Genomic DNA, 22,449 nt, shown 5'->3' on the forward strand with positions numbered 1-22,449 from the left:
TTACATTTCCCCGAGATACTTTATATTCATGTTCACAGCTCTTCCTCTTCATTAAATTCATTAAGTTTCTTCAAGTCAGTGATTGCCATCCATACATATTTTAAAATAACTTGGCAAATATACAAAATACTTGATCCTACTACTTGTCTAAATATTATCCTAGTAATGTTTCTGAAATTATATTAATAATGCTACCCTTGGTAATATTCAATTATTTTTTATGGTCCCTCGTTCACCACCATGTAGCTGTCTTACTTGATTAGACATTCAGATATGGCAGATTTGGCTCAGTGGTTCTGGGTAAGGCATATTTTATGGAGTAATGGTCAGAGTGGAGAGTTTGACAAAAGAGTTTTCAGAAGTCTACATCAAAATATAGAAACCATTTTTATTATAAACGATAGTAATATTAAGGGTACAGAAATGGGATGGAGTGAGGCTCTCAGCCTCACCTTTCTTTTTTTGCACATTATGTGGTAATTTTTTAAAGTTGACTTATTTAAAATTTGTGAAAATATCCCAGGTTCTAAACAATTGCATCAGTATAGGCTGACAAAAGGCCATTTAGCCATTATTCTGACTCTCTTTAGGTTTCTCCTATTCAATAACTCTCTTTCTATTGGATTCTTATGACGATCTGAAGGACTGTAAATAAAATTATGGACATCATGACATTTTATCCCAAAACTTCAGTACAGAGCTGTGAAAAATAACATTTTTTTACATAACCATGATACTACTATCACACCTAACAGATTTACCACTAATTCCTTAATGTTTGTGAAAGCCAGGCCATATTCCAATGCCCCACAACAAAACCTCAAATGTCTTCATTCATTTCTATACGTGTGACAGAAATACCTTAAAAATTACAACTCTGAAAACTAGATGTAGGTGTTCATTATGCTATTTCCTCACTTTTGAAAAATACTGTATAATGCCCTTAAGAATTACATCATTACATCTTTGCCAATATGTCTATATATGTGAAAGAGAAGTTTCTAAAGCATGCTGAGAGCCCTATACTGTTGAATATTGTTATCAATTATTTGAACAATGATATAGAAAGGATACTTATCACATTTCTCAGTTGGTGAGCTGAGAGGAATAATGAATACGCTACATAACTGAATCAAAATCCGAAAATATTTTACAAAAACTACACAGAACAAGAAATGAGTAGAGATACATTAGAAATGTTAAAGAAATGAGTGGAGATACATTAGATGTGTGTTTATGTTCAGCAGGAGCTAGAAACAAAAGGTCACAGGTCAACAGATATAGTACTGACAAAGGGACCCAAGGATTACCATCTGGCTTTTGTGATGGTAGACCAAGTGCAACTGTTGAAAGCATTAAAAGGAACAAAGCAAAACCAAAATAGAGTCCCTTGTTAAGAGAGGTCACTGCCCTCCCCTGTGAGCTATGTCTCTCAGCCTTGTCAGATGGGCGTTACCATAGGCACCAGGATGATCAATGTGAAACTAGGAAATGGGAGAGGAAGATGGTATGGAAGGTGGGGTTCAAAAGCCAAATTGCTATAGAATCTTGATTTTATGTTTCCATTGTTATGGGAAAATGCAGAAAGTCTAAGCTCTATGTGGTCTGAACTATTCCCCTGTTCTCATGTACACCTAAGGTTCACTTTTATAGCTTCACGTTGGGCCATATTTGGCTGGCCAATATCATCCCTACTCAAAGTGAGATTCATGACAAGCAAAATCCACATTATGTAGGAGCTTATTAAAAATACAGTCCTGGCTGACGTTGCTCAGTGGTTAGAGCGTCGGCCCGTGCACCAGAGGGTCATGGGTTCGATTCCTGGTCGAGGGTATGCACCTGGGTTGCAGGTTTGATTCCCCGGCCATGGTCAGGGCATGTGTGGAAGGCAACCAATCAGTGTGTCTCTCTCACATCTCTCTTTCTCTCTCTCTCTCTCTAAAAAGCAATGGAAAAAATACGCTCGGGTGAGGAAAATATCCTCGAGTGAGGATTAACAACAACAAAATTGAGTGTCAGGCACCTCAAACTTATTGAATGAGAATTCTTTCTTTGAACTAAATCCCTCGGTCATTTAAAAAGCACTGGACAACCCTAAAATGGGCACAGTTGACTGCACAGAACGAGTATTTTATGTAGGCACCAGTGAGTATAGGACTTGCATCCTTTCAAAATTGCATATGCCAGTGGTTCAACACAGATTGCCGGACCATACCCCCAGGGTTTCTGGTTCCGTAGGTCTGGCGAGGCCCTGAGAATCTGTATGTCTAACACTCTCAGGTGATGGTGCTGCTGCTGGTCCAGGAACCACAACCACTGGCTTACACTATCTAAAAATAACATGCTGCATATTCTGGGAATGTCGTTTCAAGTGCACTCCCAGTAAAAGGGGAAATACTGAGCTAGAAAGGAGGAAAGAGCAGATGTTTCACTTATGTTACAGGAAAGGAGCTGTTAACACTCCTTTGTATACAATGGGGTAAAAATAGTTGAAGAAATTACTATAGCAACAACAACTGTGTCATCCGCAAGATCTCTCTCTACCGACAATATTCAGAAAAGGAAACTCACCTTGCAGAAATCCTATTTCAACATTAAGACTTACAAGAAACAAAAACCATGGGAAACATATCCCATTCATTAAACACTGAGATAACATTACAGATTTAAGACAGATTCAAAAATGACTCTCACAGGCCTGGGTTTGGATTTTTTTGGTCAAGTAATAAAACAAATATGAGTTTGTATCCAAATGACTCTGTAATCAGAAAAAAACAAGGAGAGCTGAGAAATGTTGAGAATACTTATTATAAATGTTTAATTTTTTAAAATCCAAAATAGCTCCTTTTTAAAACAGACTCTCAAAATGATACGTAAAACAATATAAACCAAAGAGCTCCACCTAGAGTTTGAGAAAGGATTATTTACTTACACGCACATAACAAAGCACTATTTATCCATAATTTAATATAATCTTTAGAAAAAGGATAGTTTCCTGAAGTGTGAAATGCTGTTAACTAAAGGAGAACTGAATTTTTTATAATCCTGTCTGCAACCTATTTCTCTTCTAAAATTTTGGCAGTTATAATCGTTACTGTGAATGACTTAGAAGCCATTATCTTAAGGCAAATTGTCAAAAAGTTGGGATAGTATTTAAAGTGTCCTGGAGAGAACAGCTTAAAAAGTTGATTCTTACCTGAACTTATGTGTGACCTTGAGCAACTCATCTTCCAGCCCTGAGCTTTGTCGTCCATGGGGGTTAGACAAGATCAGTGATTTTCAGGCCTGGCTGCATATTGGCATCACCTGGGAGCAATGGAAATAAACTGATGCCTGGATCCCACGCCTAGAGGTTTTGATTTTAGTTGTTCTGCTGTGGGGCTCAGCATGAAAAAGCGCCCCAGGTGATTCTAACAGGCAGATTGGTTGTATCAGATCAGGTGACCTGCAGACTCTCTTCACCCAAGTGTCTACTGCTCTAATTAGTGACTCTCCAGCTTCAGGTACCTCAGAGTCACCTGCAGGGCTTGCTAAAGGTCTGGAGTGGGTCCCAAGAATTTGCATTTTTAACGAATTGCCATCATGCAGATGCTACTGGTCCAGGGTCATACTTTGAGAATAACTGTTCTAGAGGATGACTTCAAAATTACATTTCCAAATCCCCCAAATTATCCTCACTCTACTTTATAAAACCAGAGTATAATATTGTTAACTGGTCTCCCTGATTCCCATCTCTCTTCCTCCAGTTCCTAGCCCACACTACCAACACAGTTAACATGAACCCCCACATCCTGTGTCACTCCTTGGCCTGAAACTCTTCAATGCCTCCCCAAAGCTGACAGAAAGAACAAACTAACACGATGTGCAAGGCTCCACAGTTTGACCACAAAGTACCTCTTCAGCCTCAATTTCTAACAGTCCCTGTCATCTTTCTAGGCCCCAGTCACTTTTCCCCTTGCACCTGACTTTCCCTTCTCCTGAATGTTCTTGCTCTGCCTTCTCTTTCGAACATGCACATCACTGTTCATTCTGTGTGCCAGCACTCTGCGAGGCATTGGGAATTCAAGGAAGAACAGACAATCCCTCCCCTTCAGGAGTCTTGAGAGGTGCGGTAGACAATGAGTGGTGAACCCAACACCAATCTTAATTACTCCCCTCTCCCTCACTGTATAGAATATAAATTTTATTTTCTGTAAATTTTATTTTCTGTCTTGATATCTTAAAAAAACCTTTCTGGCTGAGAAAGACTGCCCTTCTTGAGGGATAGTAAATTCCTGAAGATAGCAAAGAGCTCAGCCTTGAGCATGACTTTAACCACTATACAAACTAGTGAATCCAGAGCCCTACCTCCTCCATCAAGCCTGTGCATCCCAGAAGGCAATATTCCTCTCTCTTAACATCCCAGGGCCAAGGACCAGGCATATAGGGACCACCCCTGTGGGCCAAAACCCTCTGGAACTACTCAAACTAGCCCATCCCAAACCACTTACCCTGCCCAGCCCTGCCCTGCCTTTTCCCCAGAAACCCCAACAAAGGCTCCTACCTGCACCTCACCCCTCACTCCCTTCTAGCCACCCAGGTGTTTTCCCCGTGACGCTGCGTGGCATGCTGTGCCTTGTCTCTGCGATTGTGAGTATAATAAACTTGTTTGCTCCCGAGCCTCTCTGTCTCCTCTTGCAGCTGCACCTCCCATCTGATAAAGGAACACAAAACACTCACCTTCCTCACCGGTGGCTGGAAACGCTCACTCTAGTAGGAGCTGGCCAGAAAGGAGCACACATATGGAAGTGTGCTGCAGGCTTCTGGAATGTTTGCTTTCCAGATAAAAGAGAACAGGCCCATAGCCATCCCTTCATCCAGCCTTGAGTGCGGGTGTGATGCTGGAAGCTGGAGCAGTCATTCTACAACCATGAGGGAAGGGACAAGGGGATCCGCCGTTCCCGGATCCTGACACTGGGAATCAGCTGGCCAAGGGCAACCTCCACTGACCTCCAGCTGCCTTTATATCCAAGGAGAACAGAGCCCCGTCTGCCTGAGGCACTTGTTCATCCGGTTTTCTGTTACTTACAGCTGAAGACATTCTCTTGGGGTAGAGGTGGGGGGTATTAAGTAATTCCTCATAACAGCTGTGCTGAGGTGAAGACGCAGAGCATGTGGTGAGAGGACTTAACAGGGTGAGTGGGGAACAATCGCAAGGTGTGGAGACAGAAAGAGGCATCCATTCCAGGAAGAGGGTGGAGCTCCTGTCCTGAGGGAGGAGGAACTGAACACGTGAGAGGGAGAGCAGCAGAAGAGGCCAGAAAGAGAGGCCTGCCCTGCTCCCTAAGGCACGGGGGAGCACCCTTGCACGTGCACACTCGCGTGGGAACAACACACACACATGCGCACGCGTTTTTACACACATAGGAAAAGTGTGTAGGACTATGGTGTTATGAGGACCGGCAGGGCTTACATATTTTATTCCATATAACGCTATAGCATTTGAATTTTTTGGAACAACCATGTAAACATTTTGCAAATTAAAAAAGAAGTATCACATTTATTTTGTAGTGAGTAGACTGAAATAGGCAGCTGATCTTTATATTTAGGCGGCTGATCTTTATATTTAAAGTTTATGTTTAAATATAAACTTTAAAGCAAAAACCATGTATTTAAGTAATTTTAATAAAAACATATTCCAAAGGAAAATAAATAACTTAGTATTTGAAGTCTAAAATCTGATGTTAGAACTCCAACTCTACTATAGGTATTTTTCATGTTTCTAGTTTTCCAGTAATTTATATTAATTAGGTTACACTAAAATTATTTTTCGAAGTTATAGCTCCTCAATGAATTTTTGTTCTCCTGAAAAATGTCCCAAGTCTTCTATATTTCAGTAGAACATCCAATGGAAAACACAGACACAAACAGAACATCCAATGGGTACTTTCTTACTAACCCCATCTGTTTGTGTAAGAAGGACTTTATGAATAAGGTATAAAATATTAGTAAAGTGCTTTGGGATTCTCAGGTGAAAAGTCATAAAAAACTAACAACTCTGGTTACATAGAAAGTAATGCCACTAATGGTCTGCCAGAGGAAAGTTATTTTTAAAAAATATTAAATAACTTTGAATCTGACACTACTGAATTGTTCACAAAATCCATTGCTTCATTCCAATCCACTAGTTTAACAGCTGGAAATGGTGAAACAGCTGGGGAGGGGGAGGGAGTGGAGGGAGGGAGTCCATGGGGTAAAAAAAGAGACATCTGTAATACTTTCAACAATAAAGATAATTTTTTTTAAAAGATAAACAATGGCATTTCATAGTTAAAGCAGAATGCTGTTAAAATTTCACATTTCACACAAATGCTAAGTATCTGTGGAAGAGATAAATACAATTATATTGGTGACTCTATTCTACTTCTAACTCTTAAGCCGTGAACACATCTTAACTACATGTATATTGTTGACTCTGTATAGAACCACAGAATCTTAGTTGGACAGGACTTTAGAAGTCACCTATGCTAATTTACCATCACCCAATGAGTTAGAGCTTCTGTAAACCCTTGACTTGTCTGAAATCTACACTAGGGGTCAGCAAACTTTTTCTGTAAAGGAACAGAGAGTAAGCATTTTAGGCTTTGTGGCCATCAGGTCTGGGTTGCAAGTACCCAACTCCTGGGGGTAACACACAAGCAACAGCAGACAAAATATGAATGAGTGGGTGTGGCTGTGTGAACCCTCATTTACAAAACGGGTAATGGGCCAGATCCGGCTCAAGGTTGTAGTCTGCCAACCCCTGACACAGACTCCTAGTTATTGATAAAATTCCACCATTAGATACATTAGGTGCCTTTACAAGAACATGCTTTATCAGATGAAATAAGTGAATTCACTCATGGCCACAACGAAAATGATCACCTCTGGAACAACAGGGAACATCTACCCGTTAGAGGTAAACTATCGTTATTCCCTCAAGTATTCTTTTTTCCAGCCTAAATATCCACAGTGCCGCCGAGCATTCCTTGTATTATGACGTATTTGATCATCCTCTTTTATACATACCCCAGTCTGTGAATGATGCTTTGAAGTGAAGAGAACAGATGTATGACATATAGTTTGAAAAATATGTAGCAACCAAGATGTAATTTGACTTTTAGAATTTGGCTCACTGTCTCCAAATTCAAATGTTTTCAGTTTTGTGGGGGGAATTTTTTGGTTGTTGTTGTTTTGTTGTGGGTTGTTGTTTTTTTGTGGGTTTTTTTTGCAAAATTACTGTTTAGTCTTTAAGAAAAATATATTTTGTGTAGATTTAGTCAAAGGTTTATGCTCAGTGTCATAACTCTACACATTAATTTAAAATGATTGCCAAAAATCAGAAAATATTTTTATTTAATTTTGGGGGAAAATAGGTTTAATAAAACGATAAATTCAAAATGGTTTCTATGCATCAAAAATGTTGGCAGAACTTACCTCTACAATCCAAAACATATAATGCAAATTGCTAAAGAAAGCCACCAGTCATTGTTTCTGAGAAAATAAAACACAAACGGGGAAGAACACACACACACACACACACCCTGCAGCGTGTTCTTGGATGCTGCTGGCTCCTTAGCAAAAATGAAGCAGGACTGTTATAATCACAGCCAGGCCTCCTCTAAATGTTGATCCCTGTTGAATTCCACATTTCAATAACTTGGGAAGAAATCACACCTGTATTTTTAAAGGCAATTTAACTTTGATTTCTGTGGCTTATTGTCATAGCATTCCAAAAAATAATAAAAAATTTTTTAAAGGTTTCTACTAACTAGCAGAAAATAAGGCAACATTCATATAGCTTACAAATGCAGCACCTTTAGTCTGACCTTACAACCTATCTCCCTAACTTCTCTTACTGTGGTTTAATTTTTTTTATAATTCAGTACCTTAAATACTGTATGGCACATAGTAGATGCTAGAGGAATAGATTCATTCTTTAAATATTTTTCATTGTAATGGCATTTTATCATGTTTGTTAAAACATGATAAAATGTTTGATTTACATTTTCTGGTGTCTGGTTCCTGCTTGCCTGTCATCACATGAGCTCTCCCTGCAAAAACCCAACCATGTACATGGCTTCAAACACTGTCCACACACTGATGACAGCCAAGTTCTGGGAAAGCAGCACAATCCTTACCCCTTCCTGCCTTCTCCTGCCTTGACTGTGGATGTTATGTGCTGCTGCACTTTTCCATTTCTGACCAGGAGGGAAAGGCCAAGGGGACCACGGAGGTTGGTCCTCATATCACTGAGCTACTGAGCCGAAGGCCAGTAACCACCTACCCCCAGACTTCTTGTTACTGAGAAAAAAGAACCCTTAACTGTTTTATTCATTTTAAGTCTGGTTTTCTATTAACTTGCAGCTGAAAATATTCCTAGTTGATACAAAACTATAACCTGAAAAAGATATTTCAACAAATCAGAAGGAAAACAGATGGAGGAGGAATCAACAACACAGAATAACAAAGGACATTATAGCCAAAGTGGCTGCAGAAGCAAGAAAACAATTGGAACCCACAGAAGACTCGGGGTTTGAAGGCACAAGGGACTGCAGACAAGAAGACCTATTGATTTAACATTTGGAGGTTCCCCAACAAGAAGGCCAACTCTCCATCAGTCATCACTATTCCTCGAGCCAACAAGTCTACAATTACATGTTGGAAAATTTCCTTAAAAGTCTGTTTATTCTTGGCTGTCTGTCCATATTTATGAGCAAGTTGCTGAAAATATGACTGTAAGGGAAGTCTGCAGTATGAAAGAGAGGAGCAAAACGGAAAACAAAGAAAAGGCAAGGAGAGGTAAAAGAAAAGGAAGTTAGAGGAAACAGAAACAATGCAAAAAGCAGAAGAAAACTTCAAAAAGAAAAATACACAATATCCTCAGAGATATAAAAAAAAAAGATGCTATAAAGTAGAAAAATTAAAATATAGCAATAGAAAGAAAAAATTAATAGGGGAGAATGCAAGACAAAGTTGAGGCCATTTCCCAGATAACAGTTTGAAAACTAGTGAGAAAAGTTGAAAATTAGAGGTCCATATAGAAGTTTCAAAAGAGGAGACCCAAGAAGAGAGAGGGAAATAAAATTGTCCAAAAAGAGACAACTCTCTTCTTCCCAGAGCCCAGCATTTAAAGTGAAATTAAAACATGGACAGAGGCTTGCGGAAATGCAGAAATAGGAATAAAATGAACATCTTAAAAACTTTCTGAAAGGAATAAACAGGCGTAACTCCCACTCCTTTATGTGGGAATGATAACAAATCTCTCAACAGCAACACAAGAAGTTATGGATCTATGCCTTTAAAATTCTGAATGGGAGATTATTTTTGGCATAGATTTTTATAACAAACAATCAAGTATGAGAGAAATAAAGGTAGGCAGTAAGACCATATTTTTGGTTCTCTCATGAACTTTTCCTTGGGAAGTTTATAGAGAATTGTGTTTCAATAAAGCAAGGGATTAAATCGAGAAAGATGAAAACATGATTGAGGAGACAGGAACCCACTCCTGGTGTGGAACAGGCTTAAACCAAGACTATGAGGAAGACAAGCTCCCAGGAAAAGGGGCACTGATATGGGAAGCACTTTGACATTTGGAGACAGATCTGCTGTGGGGTTTAGAAAAATATATTAATAGGTTCATACTACTTCTGTTAGAAAAACAGGAAAATATTAGATTAAACAATCTGAAATAGCCATTTTATAGGTAAAAATGTTGTCAAATATTGGCTGTTTCATATTATCCAAGGTAACTTACAGATGAATAATATAATGCAGAAAATTTGCTTTAAATACTCAAATAATAACAACAACAAAGTTGGAGGAATATGGGAAACAAGAAAGTCAGAAATTAAATGTTACTGAAACTGGGCAATAGACACCTGGGGTTCATTGTCCTGTGCTCCCTATTCATGTGTATATTTGAACATCCCATAATAAAAAGCTGTAAAAGAGAAAGTCATGACAACACCAAAATATGAAAAATTTTCAGTATCTTTCAGGAGGAATTTCCACTTGGCAATGCTCAGGTGAAGTCCACTTACAGACCAAATGGACACGGGGGTGGGATGGGGGAGTCAGGGAAAGAGCCCTCCGTCACCTGGAGCAAGAGACATCAGGGATGTTCCACTCCAGCCCTTCCCTTCTGAGCGGACTCCACTGATTCCAGAACCAGTGCGATGAAACAGTACTCGAGAGCTGTGACAAATTGTTAGACCCAAAATCCAATAAGGCAACCATTTCTCACTGCCCAACCATTTACTCCCAGTTCATTTCTCTTCTTGTCCAAACAAAATTCCAAAATTCATCATGATAGTCACACCCCTGTAAATACCCTCAAGTCCCCGCTCTCTCACCTCTGCTCTTTGCAGTTGGCAATACCAGCCCTGGATGAACCCTGACTTCATGCCTTCTCGGCATCTGTATTGTGAGATCTAAACATTACCGGAGAAAACAAACTAAACCAATGAACAGGCCTAATGTTATATTTATTATTGCAAACTGTAAACGGCAATTGTATTATTGTTGCCATCCTAAATGTAGCTAAGTTACTTTAAAGAAGCAACATGTAAAACTGACAGCCAACTTTAAGACAGCACAATGGGAGACAAAACACTAAATGGTATATCCATAGAATACTGAAAAAAAAAACTACCTTGTTAGAATTCTATAGGCAGCACAGCAGATATTTTTCAAGAATGAAAGTAAAATAAAAACATGTAGAGACTAACAAAAACTGAGATACACATCACCAGCAGGCCCATATTAAATAAAATACTTTAAGAACATATTTTAGCAGAATGAAAATATTCCTACACAGAATTAGGAAGGAAAAAAAAGCAACAAAAATGTCAAATATATGGAAGTCCCCCTCTTCAAAAAATATTTACTTTAAAAAATATTAATGTCTTGTCAGGTTTAAAATATATAATTAAAATACACAACTGTAACACCTAAATAAATAGGGAGATGAATGGACTTAAAGGATGCTAGAGCCCTGGCCAGGTGGCTCAGTTGGTTGGAGCATCATCCAGTAAACCAAAAGAGGTTGCACGTTAGATTCCTGATCAAGGCACATACCTAGCTTAGGAAGAACTCAGCAAGAAGAGCATATGATAACAACTATAAAATCTTATTGAATGGTAAATTTAAAAATCTGAGCAGCCCTAGCTGGTTTGGCTCAGTGGATAGAACATTAGCCTGTGGACTGAAGGGTCCCAGGTTTGATTCTGGTCAAGGGCACATGTCCGGGTTGCAGGCTTGATCCCCAGTAGGGGGCATGCAGGAGGCAGCTGATCAATGATTCTCATCATTGTTTCTACCTCTCTCTCTCCCTCTCCCTTCCTCTCTGAAATCAATGAAAATATATTTAGAAAAATAAATAAATAAATAAATAAATAAAATAAAAATCTGAGCAAATGAAAAGACATCCATCTTCTTAGATGGGATCACTGAATATTAAGCTTCTTAATATCATAACAATGTAGAATTAAAAAGCAAGTTAAGCCCTAACCGGTTTGGCTCAGTGGATAGAGCGTCAGCCTGAGGACTGAAGGGTCCCAGGTTCGATTCCGGTCAAGGGCATGTACCTTGGTTGTGGGCACATCCTCAGTAGGTAGTGTGCTGGAGGCAGCTGATCAATGTTTCTCTCTCATTGATGTTTCTAACTCTCTATCCCTCTCCCTTCCTCTCTGTAAAAAAACAATAAAATATATATATATATATTTTTTTTAAAAAAGCAAGTTAAATTTGTGTTCCTAAAAAAGGAGCATTAGGTAAATGCTGAGGAAATATGAATGAATGATATATGGATTGTAGTTAATGCTAATGTATCAATATGGATTCATTAACTGTAACATACATCATACTAATGTAAAATGTTAATAGGGGAAACAGGGTAGACAATATATGGAAACTGTTCCATCTTCACAATTTTTCTGTAAATATAAACTTCTAAAAATAAAGTTTATTTTAAAAAGCATGTTTATAAGACAATCAGATAAGTTTTCTTTTTTTTTTTTTTAAATATATTTTATTGGTTTTTTACAGAGAGGAAGGGAGAGAGATAGAGAGTTAGAAACATCGATGAGAGAGAAACATCGATCAGCTGCCTCCTGCACATCCCCCACTGGGGAAGTGCCCGCAACCCAGGTACATGCCCTTGACCGGAATCGAACCTGGGACCTTTCAGTCCGCAGGCTGACGCTCTATCCACTGAGCCAAACCGGTTTCGGCCAGATAAGTTTTCAATAACACAAATGTAATTCCAATTAAATGGATAAAAGTATCTTAAAGTTTAGAGTGAAATACCCAATAAAACAAATAAATGAATGAAAAAGAAAGAAGATATACTAGAAAGCCACTTTAATTAAATCAATATGGAACATTACTCTAGGCATATAATCAGAACAGAGAATCCAGAAATAAAACCCAGTTGATATGAGATTTTAATATATATGACAAAAATGTATTTCAATTCAATGGGAAAGAGTGATTATTTAATAAACAGTGCTGGCACAACTGGCTATCCATCTGGTAGAATATAGTCAGTCCCCAATCTCATAAAATAAAAACAAATTCCAGATGGAGTAAATAAGCAATGTAATAAATAAAGCATCAAAAAGTTAGACGGAAACCTAGGAAACAACTTTTACAGTCTGTTTATTAACCAGAAAGAAAAGAGAGCCATATTTGAGTTTATAAAAGTTAAAAATGCAAATAATAGTAAAAAGTCATATATTACTCTATCCCCAATCAGATAAAAGAAAAGTTACTGACAAGATAAAGAGAAAAATAATGTAATTTGTTTAGAACTGTTTTGAAAGCAATCTGACAAATATTTTGAAGTTAACAGTACACAGACACTTCAACCAACAAATCACACTCCTGGGAATCTATCCCATAAAAATAAAGTCACCAATAAAATGTTTATTATGTATTGCTCTTATGGTCAAAACAAAAACAAAAAAAACACCAAAAACCACGAGGAAACAAAATGAGTTCCCAACAATAAGGTAATAAATAATGGTACATTTACACTGTAGAATTATAAGCAGCTATTAAAAAGAATAGATTAGAGCTATACCATTTGACTTGGAGAAATTTTTCTGGGTGTATTTTTTAATGATAAAAGTGAGATATAGAGAAGTGCATGTACAATAATCCCATTTTTATTTTTATTTTTATTTTTTAAATATATTTTATTGATTTTTTACAGAGAGGAAGGGAGAGAGATAGAGAGTTAGAAACATCGATGAGAGAGAAACATCGATCAGCTGCCTCCTGCACATCTCCTACTGGGGATATGCCCGCAACCCAGGTACATGCCCTTGACCGGAATCGAACCTGGGACCTTTCAGTCCGCAGGCCAACGCTCTATCCACTGAGCCAAACCGGTTTCAGCAAAAATCCCATTTTTAAAAAACAAACATTGATCACAACCCAAAGGTATGTCCGCCCAATGTGTGTGTGTGAGTGTGTGTGCGGCGCGTGCGCATGAAAGGTGAACATGGAGACAAATACAGAAGGAAATGCACCAGGTCGCCAGCACAGATTGCTGGTAGTGTGAGGGGGGAGGGGCAGGGATGCGCAGGGGGTGGGAAGAAAAAAATGAGCAGAATGTATAATACGATTGCACTGATGTTAATCAGAAACCTGCTACAACATGGACTAGGATATAACATAATTGGCATGAGTGTCCCTCCTCCACATAGTCCCCATCCTCACTCTCCCTCCTAGTCATTTGGCATTTCCTTGTGCAGTGAACTATTAGTCCTATACAATATTAAATCCTATAGTAAGTCTTGCAATCTTTTGTGCATGTTGTGACAATCCTACCCAAAAATATTGTTTTCCATTAACATTTAATAAAATTGAATTTTTGGACCCCACTTTTCAAATTGGGATGCAGTTTTATACACAAGCACAAGTAAGTACCTATAAATAAAGAAATTAGAAAAATAAGGAGTTGGTAGTTATACATTTACTGATGAATGTCCATCAAACGACAAAACTACAGAAAAATATGCATTAAGTATTCTATTTCAGTAAAAGCAACCAAACCTTAATTATAAATGTATGCCTAAATACTTTTTTTATGCTTAAGCCTCACCTGAGGATGTTCTTCCCATTGATTTTTAGAGAGAATGGAAGGGAGGGAGGGTGTGGGGGAGAGAGAGAAAGAAATATCAAAGTGAGAGAGACACATCAACTGGTTGCCTCCCGCACACGCCCTGATTGGGGCTGGGGATCAAACCTGCAACCCAAGTACATGCCCTTGACCAGGAATTGAACCCGAGACCCTTTGGTGCATGGGCTAACACTCTGACCACTGAGCAACACTGGCCAGGCTTAAATCCTTTTAAATGAAAGTGAAAGCTTCAGAAAGTTGGCACAGGTTACCCAAAGGGAAGGAAGCAGAGGGGAAGGGGCAGATTATCAGCTTTGCTTTTATATCTCTCTGTATCTTACCATTTCACCTATTACAATAAACAAAAAAGCATTGCTTTTTAAATCTGAAAATATTAAGCAGTGAAAACAAAGATAAATTGCAAACAATGAAAGAAAATAAATTGGGTATTAATGAGCACCTCCCTCATAAGATCCTTGTAAAATTACATAAGATAATCTATGTAAAGTGTTTAGCATACTGCCTAACATATTGCATATGCTCAATAAATGTTAGCTATTTATTTATTTATTTTTTACAAAGACTGCAGACAGCAGTGGAATTTACAAACCTGAAAAGATAAGGCCTTTGAAAATGACAGGGCACTTTTTCCTGTATTTCTGAATTTGGTCTCCTTTGGTGGGCAAGGATTCATATTATGATTACCATAGAGCTCATTAAACATACTTTCACTGATAGTAAAAATAAAATTATAATTAGATTTTTTTTAGAATTTTTATGAGTTTATTTCAGCCAAACTGATGACATACTGGGAGCAAGACCTCAAATGCTCCACAATTAGATTTTTTAAAATATATTTAAACAATAAAAAGGAGATGATAATCTTTTTGCCTTGAAGGCTACTTTATGAACTTCAAGCCTGGCTGGTGTGCTCAGTGGTTGAATGTTGACCTATGAACCAGGAGGTCACAGTTTGATTTCCAATAGGGGCACATGCCTGGGTAGCAGCCTTGATCCCCAGTAGGGGGCATGCAGGAGGCAGCTAATCCGTGATTCTCTCTCATCATTGATGTTTCTATCTCTCTCTCCCTCTCTCTTTCTCTCTGAAATCAATAAAATATATTGGAAGGAAAGAACTTCAAGCATCTTAAGGCATATGCTTCTATCACAACCACTTCAGATGAGAGATACGTGGATCCTGGATATTTCCCACATGTCAGAGAAGAATTAAAACACAATTCATAGAGATTGGAGAGTGGGGCCATTGATCTTTTTGAGAGCCTGTCCACATGGGAAATCCATTCCTAAATGCAGAAATTCCATCCCCAGTTCTGAGAATTTCTTTGTTGGTCTGCCTAAAGCATGTCAGTTTAGTTATAATCTACAAACCGAATTTGGCACATCGATACTATATTCCTATTATCCAATGAAACATTAAAGTAAGTTCATAAATGGCATGAGTGTGTTATTAGTCTTGCTACTTACATGGAGTTGACTTTCTCTTCAGGGCCTTGCACTTGGCCTGTAACAGTGCCTTTGTTGGTATTCTTCACCCAGCCAACCACTCCTATTTTCTTAGCCTCACCTTCTGTGTACTGGTTTCAGGAAAAAACAAGAGGAAGAAAGTCCATCAGCAAAAGTCAGAATTTATAACACTTGATTCTAACATTCAAAAAGCACTAAACTGATAATTTCTTCCTAAAATTATACAACTGACCAACAGTAATAAATACCTCTATTTATAACAAACTTCACTTAAAGTGGAATTTTTGTTAAATTCCACTTTCAGTAAAGACAAGCATGTTGTGAGAAAATAAACTGACCCTGGGAATTACTTCAAAACACAGTTTTTATGATGCGTTTGGGGATTAATAAAATCCAGTTGCATTCCCTTGCATCAGCTAACACAAAATTACATTGTTAATCTGGGTTTCTAATGATGACCACTCTAAAATTCTCAATTACTGAGAAAAATATCCAGTTATAAGCAACAGAAAGTACTGGGTTAAAATATTCTGTTGCTTTCTGAATTATAACAAATGTTATAAATCTCTAGGTAAATTTATTTTTCTTATTATTCTTTTTTAAAAATATATTTGTATTGATTTTAGAGAGGAAGGGAGAGGGAGAGAGATATAAATCATCAATGATGAGAGAGAATCATTGACCAGGTGCCTCCTCCCTCCCTCTTCTGGGGATCGAGCTCGCATATTGTGCATATGCCCTTGACCAGAATCAAACCCAGGACCCTTCAGTCCGAAGACGGATGCTCTACCCACTGAACCAAACCAGCTAGGGTTTCCTATTATTCTTAATAGGTTGTGTGTTTTTTAAGTCCTTTTCCTGATTCCATATTCACTTATGCTACTGGCAAATAAAAACCTAGAAATATTTTTTTTTAATTTTGTTTAAATTTATTTTTAAAGAAAGAGAGGAAGGGAAAGAAAGAAACATCAATGTAAGAGCAAAATATCGATGGGCTGCCTCCTGCACTCCCTCTACTGGGGATCGAGTCTGAAACCTGAGCTTGTGCCCTGACCAGGAATCTAACTGCAAACCTTTTGGTGCACTGGATGATGCCCAACCAAACCACACCAGCCAGGGAAAAACCTAGCAAAATTTTCATTGTGAGTCATTTTAACTACTTCATACTAAAATTCTTTGGACCCATTCTAACTAGAACTTTTTAAAGACATGTTCTGTTTGGAAGCCAGGGTGACCACGATCTCTCTCTACGTCCCAAACAATATAAAGCAACCCAAACTGAGATGGTTATAGCTAGGGTTGATGTATGAGCTGGTTCTGAAAGTAAGGTAATAACAAAAAAGGAGACAATCTGATCTGCAGAGGGTACAACTATGTCAAAATGTGGAGGCGTATAGGTGGGACCTGTTAGAGTACTCAGAGGTTAGGAACAGAGACCTAATCTAGGGTCGGCCAGCTCAGATAAGTCGGTGAAAATACAAGTCACATTTAACTTTTAGGAAAGGAGCATAATAACAAAATCAGTATTTTAAAGGCAACAAGTAGTTTTAACTTCTAGAAACCTGGGGACCACTACCTTACGCAACATGAGCATGTTTCGTTATGCAATTTGAGACACATGCCCTTGGATAGAGGGTTTCTTCCATCCAGAACAAGTGGAAGAGCCCATATTTGTATTAATATACCTAATCAAAAGGTTTAACTTAACCACCTCAAGAGAGGTATTTTGAAATTCATAGAAGATATTAGCTAAAGGCTAAGAACGCTGTAATGTTTTTAATAGACTACTTTGTAAAGACAGCTCTCATAAAAACCTCAACCAGTAATTTGTATGTGAAGAAATAAAAATACATTTTTATTTGCTGTCAAGGATGGGAAATAAGCAGTAGATCAGCACTAAGTAGAAAAATTGTGATTAGAAATAAGTGTGGAGAAAAAAATGTACCACCACCCCCCACCAAAAGCAGATTATATTGACTTACCATTCTGAAGCAGACACCTGTATAAAAGAAAGATAAAAATAAAGTCAGCTTGTCTACCTTTAAAAAAAATCTTATATTTCCTAACTTAATTTTCACCGATTTTATTCAATAGTAAGTAAATGAAATGAACAAAATTTTTAATGTCTGAATATATTCAAAATGTGTTGTAAAAATTTATTTTCTTTTAAAATAAAAAGATAAAGGGAAGCTCACTTTTGGGAAAAATTAGTAATCTGAATATATCATTCAAAGTATAATAGAATGCCAAACAGTATATTTAGTCTATTTTAAAATGCTAACTAAAATCAAATGCTTATTACAAGGACAGTTGAGTATATTTGACATAACATTTACCTATCCTCAGCTTTTAGAATTTCTTCTTTAAAGACAAGGACTAGCCGGAACCGGTTTGGCTCAGTGGATAGAGCGTCGGCCTGCGGACTGAAAGGTCCCAGGTTCGATTCCGGTCAAGGGCATGTACCTGGGTTGCGGGCATATCCCCAGTGGGAGATGTGCAGGAGGCAGCTGATCGATGTTTCTCTCTCATCGATGTTTCTAACTCTCTATCTCTCTCCCTTCCTCTCTGTAAAAAATCAATAAAATATATTTTTTTAAAAAAAGAGTAAAATCTAAAAAAATAAATAAAGACAAGGACTAAATCCAAGTAGAAATGTAATAAAATGTTTCTGTTTTAATGTTAACTCCACCTTCTGGAAAAGGCAAACTACAGGGTCAGGAAACGTCAGTTGCAAAGGGCTGGGAGGGGAGAGGGGAGCGCCGCAAAGGGCACCAGGGAACTCTGGGGGACGATGACAGCGCTCCGTGTATCTCCACTGCAGTGGTTACATGCCTGTCTGCATGTTTCAAACCCCATAAAACTGTTCACTAAAAAGGGTGACTGTTAGCCCAGCCGGTGTGGCTCAGTGGCTGAGTGCTGCCCTATGAGCCAGGAGATCATGGTTCGATTCCCGGTCAGGGCACATGCCTGGACTGAGTGCTCGATCCCCAGTGTGTGGCATGCAGAAGGCAGCTGATCTATGATTCTCATCATTGATGTTTCTAGCTCTCTCTCTCCCTCTCCCTTTCTCTCTGAAATCAATAAAATTATTTTTAAAAGAGATGAATGTTACTGAATTTAAATTATATCTCATTTGAAAAAAAATTAGAAGAAAAAACTCGGGAAATCACAGGAGATGAATCAGGCAAAAGATATTGCTTCAATATACAACAATTGAGCCTGGTTAAGAAAATACAGAAGGATTCAGTGGGTTGGGTAATTTTATGTAATTCTGTAAGTGGATTTATAATAAGAAATAGCGTTTGTTTCCTGATGATAGTGTTATTGTAGCACCAAAGAATATAAAGAAAAAGAGTAGTAAAGCAAAAAAGACAAGATAACCTCACAAATGGAATTTTTGTAGGGCTATAAAAATATTTTAAATGCTACATATAAAAGGTGGAGGAATGATGAGTGGAAGTATTGATCTGAAAGGGAATCTGTTATATAGATGGAGGGAAAGACATTAGCTAGCAGATATAAAAGAAAGTGCCAGAAAACTCAAGAAATTTTTCACACCATGTAGAAGAGAGAGAGACAAAACAGGAGAGAAAACGGCATAACTGTGGGCCCGTGTGCAGTGGTTTCCCTAAGAGTGAGAAGATCCTGGAAGGCCCAGGTAGAGTTGAAGGTTTGGTCACTGCTGCACTGTGCACATTCCCCTCTGAGCTCCTCAACAGTGAAGAGCGCTGCCTGCTGTTAGGTTAGCATCATGAAAAATAAGCGCATGCAACTGAAGTAAACAGAAATTGGAAACATCTGGTCCGGCTTTTTCCTGCTCCAAGAGTGGTCCATGGACCAGCAGCACCAGCAGCACCTGAGAGTATTTTGCTTTCCTTTTTGTGTGTGTGCGTGAGACTTTTCAAAAAATTGAGATATAATTCATATAATATTAAATACCCCCTTTTAAAGTGTTCAAAGTATACTAAATATACAGTGATACTTAGTAGATTCACAGTTTTGTAACCATCACCAGTAGCTAATTGCACAACATTCCCATCACCCCAAAAGGAAGCCCCCTCACATTTCCCTTCAGCATTCATTCCCCATTCCCCACTTCCCCCATCCCTCGGGGAGGTCAGGGCCAAGGCCCCTGTGATTTCCTTGGCCTTTCCCTCTAGGTCAGCGATGGCGAACCTTTTGAGCTCGGCGTGTCAGCATTTTGAAAAACCCTAACTTAACTCTGGTGCCGTGTCACGTATAGAAATTTTTTGATATTTGCAACCATAGTAAAACAAAGACTCATATTTTTGATATTTATTTTATATATTTAAATGCCATTTAACAAAGAAAAATCAACCAAAACAATGAGTTCGCGTGTCACCTCTGACATGCGTGTCATAGGTTCGCCATCACTGCTCTAGGTTTTGGGAGGGCTGCTGGAGCGGAAATCATAGTCACCCTACAGTCAGGAGCAGGGAGAGTATAAAGGGAAAACCTTGGCTGAGGACGCTCCTGCCAGAGCTTTCCTGCAAGCCTCAACCAAGGACCTGCTGATGTTAGTCCTTCCCAGCTCTACCTGTGGGAGAACAGCAGTCATTCTCCAGGTTGGGACCATACCACTTCCCTGACTTTTCCTATCACGCCACACCCAGAACCCTGCAGTCCAGATCATCTTGCAGTACTGCAACCAGGACTAAACGGTTGTGCTCCCTCTAGATTTTATAACTTCCTTCTGGAGGAGAAAGCTTCTTTGCCCTAGGATAGTTCCTTCTTTGAGGAGGAATAGCCATCAATGTGCCACCCTTGGCCACTCTCTACCCTCTCTACCCTGTTTCTGATTCCTCCTTGAGATAAGGAGTGACCAATCTAATGGTAAATCTGGAAGGAGAACCGTGCACAGCCCAAGTGCTTCCTTTCCCACCTTCTCCTGGGAGTGAGTTACCCTCAGAGGTCATGCCTTCTGCTCTCCCACAGGGAGGCCTGCCAGTGCCTGGCGGCTGTGTCTAATTTGGCAGTACAGATTATAACAAGGTGCACTTACCTGAAGAAACACACCACATCCCCCAAACCCTGCTTTATTATTTTTTTAAAATATATTTTTATTGATTTCAGAGAGGAAGGGAGAGGGAGAAAGAGAAACATCGATGATGAGAGAATCATTGACCGGCTGCCTTCTGCACGCCCCCTACTAGGGATCGAGCCAGAAACCTGGGCGTGTGCCCTGACTGGGAATGTAACCTGGACCTCCTGATTCATAGGTCTATGCTCACCCACTGAGCCACACCAGCCGGGCTCTGCTTTAGTCTTGGCCTTACTTGTCAATCAATAGCTCACACAATGAAGAGAGGTGTTATTTACTCAGCCCCTCAACCACAGCCCCTATTTTAAAGCCTTAGAAGGAATTCACAGCAGCAAGAGGTGACAGGACCTCCAGCCCGTTAACTTTGTGAAGCAATGAACCACGCGGGAATTAGCATTCAAAGCTCCATAATCCACTTGGAATTTCCCCAGAATCTTTCTGAGAGTCCTGATCCCTAGTCGGAAGCATACTGTGCAACAGAAGGAGGCACACAAAGAAAACAAGAAGCCAATTGGGGACAGATTTTCTGCAGCCGATTGGCACTGGCTGGAGCAGAGCACTCAGGGGGCGCGGCCTGTGTGGGAGCCGTTCCTATGGGCTTTTGTGGCCTCTCTGCATTGCTTCCACCTCATCTGCTAAAGAGCAAGGAAGCTGATATGACACAGACAGGTTTTTTACAGACACACTGCTCTGGAAACTGGGCCAGGCATCAGCCCCTTCAGTTATGAAAGACTCGAGCACCATATGCTGCTCAGCCGAGGCTCAATCCGCTGCAACAGCACCTCACTCTGTGCAAAGATGTGTCCGTGAGCAACTCTGAGGTGACTATTGCAAAGGAAATACTATTTTAAATCTACAAAGGAATACTGGTATTCAAGAAATGATATGATGTCAGCTGCCTTTCATGCAAAATCAAATTTTCCTATTGTAATGTACCCTTCATCCTGGGGTCTGACTGCAGGTGTCAATTTTGAATGCAGACAGTCACCACCTTACAAAGCAGCCCTTAGTGATTTTAAACACCGTAGTGGCTAGAAAGGCCTTCTTTATATGGAATAAAATTCTGCCTCATTTCACCCTTTCTCCATCCATCCAGGGTCTGTCCCCTGGAGCCACACACCACTGCATCTTTCAAATAGTTAAGCTGGCCACCACACAAGGTGTTTTCTCCAAGTCAACTATCCCAAGCACTTTAATTTGAGACACTTCTGAAGTCCCCAGGACTAGCACAGCGTGCAGGGGCTATGAAAACAAGCCACCAGCTTGACCTTCAAAATACTGTCCTTATTGTCTAATGAGACACAGACATGAGTACATAAATAACTGCAGTGGAAAGCAAAATGGGTTAAAGTAAAATCAAGAAGTAGAACAGAACTATAAATGAAACGCTACAGGAACAAAGACGAGAAAAGGAATTAGAAGCCACTCCTAACACCAAGCTAACACTGTCAAAAACACACTTGCATTTCTACAGCACAGGGAAACCAGCAGATGGCCACAATCCATGTGCACGGGTGCCATTGGCATTCACCTGAGAGCTGGTAAAACATCAGAGAACCCATGCACAGCTTAATCGATTTCCCTTTCAAACTTTGGGAATATATTAGTCTAGAATTCAGTGGTTCTCAACCTTCCTAATGCCACGACCCTTTAATACAGTTCCTCATGTTGTGGTGACCCCCAATTTCATTGTTACAAACTGAACATAATTAAAGCATAGTGATGCATCACAAAAACAATATGTAATTATGTATGT

At 39.1% G+C, this 22,449-nt stretch overlaps 1 protein-coding gene across 10 annotated transcripts in view; it reads right to left on the bottom strand.

Moving 5' to 3' along the window:
- The window catches only part of ACYP2 (acylphosphatase 2), a 182,288-nt gene that overhangs the window by 81,291 nt on the left and 78,548 nt on the right, over positions 1-22,449 (bottom strand). For 6 of the 10 annotated variants that reach the window (XM_059659831.1, XM_059659830.1, XM_059659839.1 and 3 more), the window contains 2 exons: positions 17,614-17,630; positions 15,632-15,741 (listed from right to left, as the gene is read on the bottom strand). In XM_059659831.1, coding sequence (XP_059515814.1) covers positions 15,632-15,741; positions 17,614-17,630 — 127 coding nt within the window. Of the gene's footprint in view, positions 1-3,196; positions 3,307-10,140; positions 10,452-15,631; positions 15,742-17,613; positions 17,631-22,153; positions 22,232-22,449 lie in introns of those variants that run through there. The other 4 variants (XR_009447974.1, XM_059659837.1, XM_059659832.1 and 1 more) reach the window with 4 other exon arrangements.

Source organism: Myotis daubentonii, chromosome 12 (genome assembly GCF_963259705.1).
Source record: "Myotis daubentonii chromosome 12, mMyoDau2.1, whole genome shotgun sequence".
Classification (NCBI taxonomy): Eukaryota; Metazoa; Chordata; class Mammalia; order Chiroptera; family Vespertilionidae; genus Myotis; species Myotis daubentonii.